The following is an 11,284-nucleotide window of genomic DNA, read 5'->3' as shown; positions in this document are numbered from 1 at the left end:
GAATACGAGTCATCGATGGACACTCTGTCAGAGATGCTCGACTGACAGTCAAGAGACTCCCCCCCCCCGTGAAGCGTGCCGACCCGGATGACTCCGTTTCCAGTCACGACTCGAATAACTGCAGGTTTGTGTTACCGCGAATAATGATTCCGCCGTTTGACGGCGAACTGACCAAATGGGAAAGTTTTCGCGATTCGTTCGAGGCTTTAATTAGTAGTAACACAACGTTATCAAACGTACAAAAGTTGTATTTCTTGAAGTCATTCCTTGAGGGAGACGCCGCCTTGCTTATAGCGCACGTACAATGTCCGACACGAATTACGACGGCGCCTGGAAAATTCTGAAGGACGAATTTGATTGTTCGCGTGCTTTAATAACGGCTCACATCAATGCGTTTGCGGGTTTTCCAATTATGAAAAATGAGTCCGCGATCGAATTAAAGCGTTTAAGAGACACCGTTAACTCATCGTTGTCCGCGTTGCGTAATTTGAAACGACCAGTAGATGGCTGGGACGATTTGTTAGTCTACATCGTCTTACAAAAGTTCAGCGCCAGAACGAGACGCGAGTGGAACATTAAATTGGGCGCCTCCAATGACTACCCGACTTTCACCCGACTGATTGAGTTTCTCAACGAGAGAGCATGCGGAATAGCCAAGCCGGAGGAGACACACGAAATTAGTTCGACTCGCGCCTTGTCTGAAAAAACGAAGAACAAATCTCACGCTTCCGTAAACACTACGTCCGTTCGTAAATGTCAATGCTGTTCCCAGAATCACTTTATCTGGAAATGCTCAATTTTTAAAAGAAAATCGATTGCGGATCGATATAATGTCGCGCGACAATCGCGTTTATGTTTCAATTGCCTGAGACCAGGGCACTTTCCGCCGCTTTGCGAGAGCGAGAAAAGATGCTTTAAGTGTCAACAACGGCACTATACATTGTTGCATTCAGAAGTATCAAATGCGATATCAAATGAGTCGGTTAACAGTAATACGCCGACGCCGACGGCGCTCGTCGCTTCACAACCGGTATCAGCGTCGACTTCTGCCATTTCCGTTCACTGTTTTGCGCAATCAAAAAAGGTGGTATCACAGAACGCGCCAATTCTCGTACAAACAAGGATACCGTCTACGGTCTTGCTTGCGACGGCTATAGTCCGACTGCGGACCTTTGAAGGAAACAAGGTCTCTGTGCGAGCTCTCCTGGATCAAGGATCGTCTTGCAGTTTTATCACCGAATCATTAGCTCAAAGATTGCGGACAAAGCGTCAACACACGCAACTTCGTATTTCCAGCTTCGGCGAAAATCATGAAGGAATCGCTAAATTATTTGTACAATTCACGTTGCTGCCTTACCGAGCGGACTTTCCGTGTCTACCATTTCAGGCTTATGTGTACCAAAAAATTACCGCGTACGCCGCGACGAAATCGCGGGCTTTTAGCGCTTGGGCGCACCTGCGCAACTTGACTCTGGCCGATCCAGATCCCGCGAGTCACGGGTCAATCGATCTCTTGATCGGCGCTGATCTTTACGGCACGCTTCTACTGGGGGAGATTTGCAAGGGCCCCATCGGATCTCCGACTGCACAGTCGACGGTGTTAGGCTGGATCGTTTCGGGCCCCGATCTATCAAACGAATTCACTCAATCGCCGAACAATCCAGTGTTGAACTGTGTTGCTTCGCCTGACGTTGACGCGTTATTGAGAAAATTTTGGGAAACTGAGGAAGTCTCTCAGAAAAACATTCAATCTCCCGAGGACGAGTACTGCGAAAGACATTTTGCGAACACGGTTCGCAGGACGCCATCCGGTAGATATATTGTGCGATTGCCTTTCAGGAACGACACTCCTATCGCGATCGGTGATTCACGAGTCAAGGTTCTCCGGCTTTACCATCGCATAAAGAGTCGCCTGGTCGCGCAACCTCACGTCGCGGCCGAATATAACGAGTTCCTGTCGGACTACGAGTCCATGGGGCACATGGAGCGAGTCGAAATTCCGGACAAGAGCGTCAGTTCGGTATATCTTCCCCATCACCCCATGTTCCGAGAAGGAAGTCAAACCTCTCACTTACGCGTAGTATTTAACGCATCAAGTAGCACCTCGAGCGGTACTAGCCTCAACGACCATCTGTTGCCGGGTCTGAGATTACAACTGTACATTGCCGCCGTGGTCTTGCGGTGGCGAAGGCACCGTTTCGTTTGTCGAGCCGATATTGCAAAAATGTTCCGGCAGATCTTAGTGAATCGCGAAGACGTTGATTATCAACGGATTTTCTGGCGACCGTTGGACTCGCAGAACGTTCTGCCGTTCCGTTTACTAACGGTCACTTATGGCACCGCACCCGCACCGTTTCTCGCGATGCGCGTTTTATTACTACTAGCGAACGATGACGGCAAAAAATCTCCCGACGCGGTCGAAGTATTGCGCCAATCGATTTACGTGGACGATGTTCTATTTGGGGCCGATGACCTTTCGGGAGCACGCAAAATTCGCGATCAATTAAACGCGTTACTAAGTCGCGGCGGCTTTCTCCGCAAGTGGGCCGCGAATGATAATTCTTTACTTGAGGACATCCCCGTTGATGATCAGGAGCTATCTCCCGATCTCCCGTTCAGTGATGACGAAATGCTGAAGGTCTTGGGGCTCTCATGGTTCCCCACCGAGGACTGCTTCCGCTTTCGAGTCACAAAACTAACCGAATCCGTCATCACGAAACGCACAATCCTCTCGGTCATAGCACGCCTCTTCGACCCGCTTGGCTGGGCCTCGCCTATCGTTGTAACTGTCACGATCCTAATTCAAGATCTTTGGCTTCGAAAAATCGATTGGTACACACCACTCCCGAATGATCTCGCAGTAAGATGGCGGGATTATTGCTCGTCATTACCACATCTCGTCGTTTATCGAATCCCCAGGTGGATGGGAACCACACGCGAATGCCTCGCGACGGAAATTCACGGATTCTCCGACGCTTCCGCAAGAGCGTACGCCGCGGTAGTATATATCCGGGTCATGTACTCACTGGACATCCGCGTCTCATTCTTAACGGCCAAGTCAAAGGTCGCTCCGTTGAAAACCGTCAGCATTCCGCGGCTTGAATTGAATGGCGCCTCTCTACTAGTTAAACTACTCGCGTTTGTTCAGACGTCTCTTGCCCTGGACAATGTGCCAATTTACGGTTGGACGGATTCCACCGTAGTGCTGACTTGGGTGAACCACCACCCATCTCGGTGGAAACCCTTTATCACAAATCGTGTATCAGCTATTCAAACTGTTTTGCCTGAGATGGTCTCACGTCCCTTCCGCGGATAATCCAGATTGTGCGTCGCGGGGCATTTCACCCCCCGACCTTCAACAACATTCTCTCTGGTGGCAAGGTCCACTATGGCTAGTTAAACCTTCCGTTTTTTGGCCATCTTCAAGAGGCACTCGAATTGACAATGCTACAAAATTGAATCAGGATCAATCGACCTGGAGGAACGTCGTGACGTAGTCTGTCACACGTCTACAACTCCGCATGAATGGGACCTGATACATAAGTATTCCTGCTGGGGAAAGTTGTTGCGAGTTACAGCGATCATTTTACGATTTTTTCGTAGACTCAAAATTCGCACCGAGCAGGGTAAACCGTCAACTCTGACATCAGTTGATGAGATTGAGCATGCTCGTTCGTTTTGGGTCAAATACATACAATCTCGCGCCTTCGCAGCCGAGATACGCACCCTGGAAACACCTCGAGGAATCGCCGCTAATAGTTCACTTCGCGCATTGAATCCGTTTAGGGACAGCGAAGGCATCTTATGATTGGGGGGACGACTACGACACGCGTACCTGTCATTCAACGAAGTTTCCCGCCATACTACCTCGCCATCAGATCAGCAACCTGATAATCGCTCAAACTCACTTGCAGTCATTGCATGGCGGCACGCAACTGACGCTCCGACTATTGCGACAGCGATACTGGATATTAGGCGCTCGTTCGTTTGTCCGTTCTTTCATTAACCCCTGTGTCGTCTGTACACGGGAACGCGCCAGCACCGCGAAGCAATTGATGGGAGCCCTACCATCCGCTCGGGTAATGCCGTCCCCCCCTTTTTCCCACAGCGGAGTGGATTACGCCGGGCCCTTTATGGTGCTCCCTTACGTCGGTCGCGGTATACGAGCTCGCAAATACTACGTCGCGATCTTCGTGTGTCTCGCGACTAGAGCTGTACACTTGGAGTACGTAGAGGACGCCTCGACGAACGCCTTTCTCTCGGCGTTCCGTCGATTTGTTAGCCGTCGGGGGAGCCCATCGGATATGTATAGTGATAACGGCACCAACTTTCAGGGAGCCGATCGTGAACTTCGTCAGGCGTTTCACGCAGTCTGTCGAAATAATACACTACATTCCACGTTGGCAAGTAACGGGACGAATTGGCATTTCATACCGGCTAGTGCTCCTCACTTCGGCGGTCTATGGGAGGCCGCCGTCAAGAGCTTCAAGCACCATCTACGAAGAATGGTTGGCGCGCACACCTTGTCTCAGACTGAGTTCTCCACTCTGTTGTGTAGAATAGAAGCGTGTCTAAATTCACGACCACTCTCCGCTTTAAAGGATGATCCTGAAGATCTTTCAGCCCTGACTCTCGCTCATCTCTTGATCGGTCGCCCGTTGATCTCGATTCCGGAACCTTCAGTACTGGACTTAAATGAAAATCGACTGAACCGCTGGCAACACCTCCAGTTTATGACCGAAACAATCTGGCGCGCCTGGCTGCATGACTATTTGCACACGTTGCACCAGCGTTCTAAGTGGCAGACCCGTGATTCCGCCGTGGCCGTCAGTAGATATACTATGAGAGTTCTAACCCATGGGGCTCCGAGGGGGGTGCGGGGCGCGGGGGGTTCTCCGAGGCGAGGGGTATGACGTCACGCGGGGTGGGGGTATCTCGTAGGCGCGGGGGCTGACGTCACGCGGGTGGAGGGGGATGTTTCGACAAAAGAGGGGGAGTTTTCTGAGTGCAATATTTGTAGATGGTATCTTTACGACTTTTTTATGAGGGTTCTTAGACATTTTCCCCAAAAAGGTATAGAACAAGCGCCGATGATTAACAATTTTGTACCCTCGTTAATATAATTTTATTACGGAAGCGCCGATGTCCGGCTGCTCGAACTTGTCAACGGAGCGTTCTAGAGTTCATTAAAACTATGTTTTTCATTTTATGGATATTTTATCATTAGGAAAGGAATGAAGATTCTAGGGCCGACGCTGCGACGAACATGTCTAAACGTGATTTAATAGGCCTCTACCTATTTGCGTTGACGTTCGGCAGCTTTGTATCCTCGCGGAAAATCTCCCATAAAAACGAGAGCGAAACATTTTTTCTTAATATTTTTAAGGAATAATGCAACGTATCGGCGCCAACGTTCGGCTGCTTTGTACCCTCGCAGAAAATCGGTCGTAAACGAGAGCGAAACATCTTCCTAAATATCTTTTTAAGGAAGAATTGCGATAATTTTGAGAGGGATGGGGGTTGAAGCTTATGGAGAGAGAGTCTGTCTCAAAAAGTCTTTAGCATTCGTATAGCACAGATCAGAGTAAAAGAAATGGATGAAGATATTATTATGATTGAGGATAGTGATAATGACGAGGAAGTAATGATAGTCGAAGAAATTAATAATAGAATTGTAAATGTGATAAATGAATCTGATGATGAAGAAGTGATAGAACCTCTTGAAGACTCTGATTATAATAGTGATGATTGTGAAGACTTTGCCGAAACAACTATACAATTTGTGGCACCGGTTGAGATGCTTACTATAAATGCATCGTTGAAAATGTGCGTTTTAAATTTGTTTTATGTACCTTGGGATAATATTAAACTGTGCACTAGCTGCTTTATAAGAAATGTGGAACTATTTCCAAACATTTGTGTTGTACGACAACATTATACGAGAATGTTTAACATAATAGAACAAGAATTGTGCAGCGATTGTCGTGCCCCGCTATGTATGATATTTAGCCGGAACATGTGCCCGGTGTGTACGCATTGTAAGTATCAGTTTCTTATTTTTTTAAATATATTCTAAAATAAATTATAAATTATTAAAATAATTAATAAAAATTTTCTGTTATGCAGGTGTCCCCGCCCAGCCGTCGCCTCCGCTTCTCACAGCACCTAGCATTCGGCCGCCTCACCGCCTCGCATCCACAATCGTCGGCTTTACCATAGCCACCTCCACCACCGACAATTTTTATATATTATGATATTCATTTATATTTTCATCTTTATATTTTCATCTTTATATTCTTATCTTTATATTCATTTATATATATTTTTAAAAATTTTATATCCATTTTGTATTCACATTTATATACATTCATATACATTTATATCCATTTATATTCTTTTAAACAAACACACACACACACACACACATAAATGTATAATACACATTTATTCATAATTAAAAATAATTAATATTAAATTAATATATTCATTTTAAAAATTCCTCTTCTTTTCCTTCACTGCGTCATCTCTCGCATGCGCCTCTCGCTATCTCTGTCTCTCGCGTTCACCTCGCGCTCTCTCTTTCTCTCCTAAGCGCTATCTCTCTAGCAGTCCCTAACCTCGCGTCATCTCTCTCTCTCTCTCTCTCTCTCTCTCTCTCTCCTCGCCGCAACATCTCTCTCCTTCACGTTCGCCTCACACCCTCTCTTTCTCTCGCGTTCACCTCGCGCTCTCTCTTTCTCTCCTAAGCGCTACCTCTCTCGCAGTCCCTAGCCTCTCGGTCCCTAGCCTCGCGATCCCTAGCCTCTCGGTCCCTAGCCTCGCGATCCCTAGCCTCTCAGTCCCTAGTCTCGCGATCCCTAGCCTCTCAGTCTCTAGCGTCACGTTCCCCCTTCTCCGCATGACGTCATCCCCGCAAGGACCTTACAACGAGCTACGTATGAGAGCTGAGACTGCTTACGGGTGGGAGAAAGATGGAGAATGGAAATGCATGCAAAGAAATTACATCATAATTTAGACTTAAAAACTCTTTATTCTTCCTTTAAATATTTTTTTTCTTACATATTATGGACTAAAAACTAAAGCTGCCAGCTCGCAATCGATGAGCTGATGCTTGTTGAAGGCGTCGCTAGCGCGTATTACATTTGATACTTCTTTAGGATTCGTTACATTGGACGCGATATTTGAAAATTGCGTAAACTTGATATCGACTGTATTGGTAATTTTAACCAATCGGTCAAAAGTTACATCAATGCATGGATCAAGATCGAACATACGGTGTAATGTCGATTCGATCATCATCATGCATACATTTGAAGATTCAAGACTTATTAACTTGGCGTCGTTAATCGTACGAACTCGCACTGTTAACGGTCCAACGCTTATAAAACTGTAGGCATCTTTAGAATCATTTCGAAGCAGATTCTGAATATTGTGACGTTGCTCGTAGAGTCCTTTCCACGCTTCGAGAGATAATATCAGTTCCTTTCCTCGATGATCTCCTATGGCGATTTCCACGTAACTCGGTGGATCCACTTTGATACCAATTTCGAGGAATTTAAATTCCGTAGCTGTCAATGCATATCGTCTACCTAGTATACGAACCGCACGAGGCTCTAACGAAATGCTGTAAAAATGAAATTAGTTTGAAAAATAATAGAATTTGTAAAAATATAAAGACAAAAATAGAAAAATAGAAAAAGTTAAACTTACTTGTCGCATTTGTTCTCAAACGATGGAGTTTCATTACAATTCGGTATGTAATTATTCGCATATCTGCCGGAGCCGCTGCTTCTTTCAGCGTAGTACATATTTCCAGATTTTAAAAGTGAAACCACCAGCACGAACGGTTAACGCTACACTGATCGTATAAAGAAATTAATCGAGTGTTGTACATGACGCTTATTTTTAAAAGTAGTGGGGTAAATGTGGTGGGAGATTCTAGAATACTATTGACGCTATGAAATTTAGGAGAAGGGGAAACGGCGCTCGGATAAAAAGAATTCTTAGAAACGATTCGTGAGGAAAGGATTGGGGAAGGGGAATAAGAGATAAAACACATTAATGTTTAAATATTTTATTTTTCCAAATCTTGCAATTCTTTCTGGCGTTGCGACCACCAGTTAAATATTTTGAATACATTTTGTAATGCGCAATTCTTAACATGTTTTCCACATCGCATAGTGTTTTTAACATCTAGATTATTTAGAGACTCGATATCGTCGTAATCAGCATTCAAGGTCTCAATAATGAAACCGTTTCCCGCTTCATCCAATATATCGGCTAACCATTCTCGCTTTTCAAGTCCTTTTACATATACGAGAATGGATTCTTTTTCTTCTTCATGTGGTCCACCAACGATAGCTGTTGTAATCAAACGCTGAGCCATGCTGTATGGAACGTTTCCATCTATCCATTGTAATCCCTGATGATTTCGAGTCAACCATGAGGCTTGGTGTCTCTCAGATTTTATGAGCACACCCCATGGTACAGGACATGCGAAAAAATAATGTGACAAAATAAATCCTCTTCTCAGGATTGCCGCTTCCTTTACAATGAATTGTTTATTGAGGATAAACCCCTGTAGATCCACAAACGTTGGTACGGACATGACGAGATCTCTCTCTTCGATGTATCAGTTAAAAAGAAGAATGGCAACTATCTCATAACACTTTGATTTATATTCTGCTATGCTTTTCCCTCTCTCTAAATTGTTGGTGTGTTTAGGTGATTTTGCGCACAACGTTGGTCAACGGGTTGTACTGGATCACGCGATCATGTATGATGAGACAGTACGCAGTGGTATTCATCGGCACATTCTCCTTACACTCGAATTCCAATCTCACATCCACGGTTGCGCTCTTGACCGATTCGTTTTGTCGAGAACAATCGATGATCACGAACGGACCGTTACGTAGAAACATTGAGACGGTGAGACTCGGCTCGAGATACTCGTATCCATAATAGTTCTTGCAGAAACGCGCATACGTATCGTACAGAATCGACCATCTGTTTTTATCGAAATCCAGATTCATATCGTCGTACGGATAACATTCCGAGTTCAGATAGAGTTTCACATTGGTCATCTTGCAATCGTCGAATCGACTCATATCCTCAGACATGATGTTTTTCCGACCTGTTTGCAGAGCGAAGATAACATATCGTGGCTTCTCCAGCTGAGTCGCTGTCTTAATGGCCCATGAATGCTTGGTTGTACGCTGCAATAGCGGATACTCATACGGATCCCACGAGCGAAAACCCATGCTGAGGTAATGTCCGCTTTCCAGAGCGCGCAGCATCGACAGCTTCTTAATCTCGCTCAACAACACATGCGGCATTCGCCATTGTATCTTGAATATGTTGATCACAGGCTCCAGCGTCGAATCTCCAATCAGACAATTGTTGTCGTTGCGCGATCGTATTAAGATTAACTCATGACGAGCGTTCATCACCACTCGTCTGTAATCCTCGCAAAATCCCAATAACATGTAGAGCGGTACGCAAAAATTGAAGTTTCCATTCGCAGTAGTCGGATCAGTCCAGCCGGCGTTTCTCATAATCACGCTTCTATCGGATGATATCGTTACATTGTTTTTGAGCAAACTTGTTATTCCCACGTTTCTATTGCGATCAATCTCCACGCCATCGAGTTCGTATCGAATCTCATCGAACATGAATGCGACACAATTATTTCCCAATATCACAGCAGATCCTTCGGCTGGTTTATTTATCTTTAGTTCTCCCTCGATGTATAGGAAACTTTCATTCGGCAACGTATACAGATCCTGTTGTTGTATGGGTATTCTTATCTCATCACTGTGTCCGAATGTTGTGTTAGCGAACGGGTTGTACGTGTGAGTCTCGATCTTGACGATGCGATCGTCGAAGATTGGCTCGTCTCCAATGTTGAGGATGTCGGTCATTGTTCAGATGTTTCGCACTGCGAATCCCAAAGATTGTAAAAACGCAACGTTTGATGCGTTCAGTTTCTTTTTCTTAATGCAACCGGATGATTGGATATTAGTGAATGTCGACGTTGTTGTTGTCGCTGGCTCCGTAAAGTTTGTGTTATCTCTCGTATCTTTCGATCCGTTCAACACGAGCATCTCATACGCCGCACACGTACGTTATCGCTGTCGTCGTCGTACGTGCAATCTAATGGTGATCTCTTCAACTCGAAAATCGAGCAATCGTCTGTCCTGGTCGACAACGCGTAACGTTAAATCCGTAATGCTCCGCACGATGATCGGCAGGTAAATGATGTGCGCCGGTGTTTCCGATATCTTATATCCTGGTGGTACCCTCGGTGAAAATTCATGTATCGTATGAACGAGTTTGCCGTTGCTGTACGCGCCCGCGGTCACATTACATTCTACGCGGATAATGTTCACGTTGATAATATTAATCGGCATGTCCGACTTATACCATTTTCGCGGCTGCAGTATACGGTTCGAGAATCCCAGCAGCGATCCAATGTTGTTAGGCTTGCTAAAATTCATTCTGTAGGCGCATTTGATCTCGCTCCTCATCGTATTATAATTAGCGCGGAGCACTATCGGATATTCTCCATCTTCAAAGTCACCGTCGTCATTCGTCCGAATATGCGTGGTGTCAGCGTGTTTTTTATCATCGTCATGAACAGCGTGTCGCGGACGTTTTCGTAAAATTGCATGTTTCAAAAACTCATGTATCGCTTGCAGCTCGTACGATCCCTCGGGAATCGTAATTTCCGCGTCATCTTTGCCAAAGTAAAATTTATTATTCGAGGAATTCACGTTCGATATCGTGTGATAAGTCTCAAAATCCGCTAGACCTAGCTCGTATTCATCGTCGCTCAAATCTACGGCGGGAAAGTAGTTTGCCGCGAGAACACTACTCTTCCCGGTCAGTGTGAATGTCATAGACATATCGGCAAAACTGTTTAACGAATACTGAGTTAAATAGCGCAATGTCAGTCTTTAAATTCACATGCATCGACCGCTCGGAGAAACTGTAAGCACAATTGTCCACAGATGCTTTGATTGTAAGTTTGAACAGGTGTGTAATTGTATTGTATCTTTGTCACATTTAAATATCGCACCAATTCATTCGGCGGTCGAAGATTGCCGAAACTGTCAAAATATATAGCGCGATCCCCCCTCTTTGCATACGCTACCCAATGAGTACCCGATCCTTTAGCGTTATCCAAATTTACGATGCCGCTCTCGTTTCGATATATACCACCGATCGGTAATGAATCACGCATGAAAACACCTCTAAAATACGGAATGTGCATACGTTTTGCCAG

General features: G+C 45.3%; 1 protein-coding gene across 1 annotated transcript; it reads left to right on the top strand.

Moving 5' to 3' along the window:
• Window positions 1-304: 304 nt before the first annotated feature.
• LOC145938674 (uncharacterized) lies at window positions 305-3,316 on the top strand. Its single transcript, XM_083042440.1, has one exon. The coding sequence runs from the start codon at window positions 305-307 to the stop codon at window positions 3,314-3,316; it is 3,012 nt and encodes a 1,003-aa protein (XP_082898566.1).
• Window positions 3,317-11,284: the final 7,968 nt, after the last annotated feature.

The sequence above is a fragment of the Prenolepis imparis genome, unplaced genomic scaffold (genome assembly GCF_030444845.1).
Source record: "Prenolepis imparis isolate NDT839.2.m4 unplaced genomic scaffold, iyPreImpa1.0 SCAF_7, whole genome shotgun sequence".
Lineage (NCBI taxonomy): Eukaryota > Metazoa > Arthropoda > Insecta > Hymenoptera > Formicidae > Prenolepis > Prenolepis imparis.
Note: the sequence above shows the minus strand (reverse complement) of the source record. Positions and strands in the feature narration are given on the sequence as shown.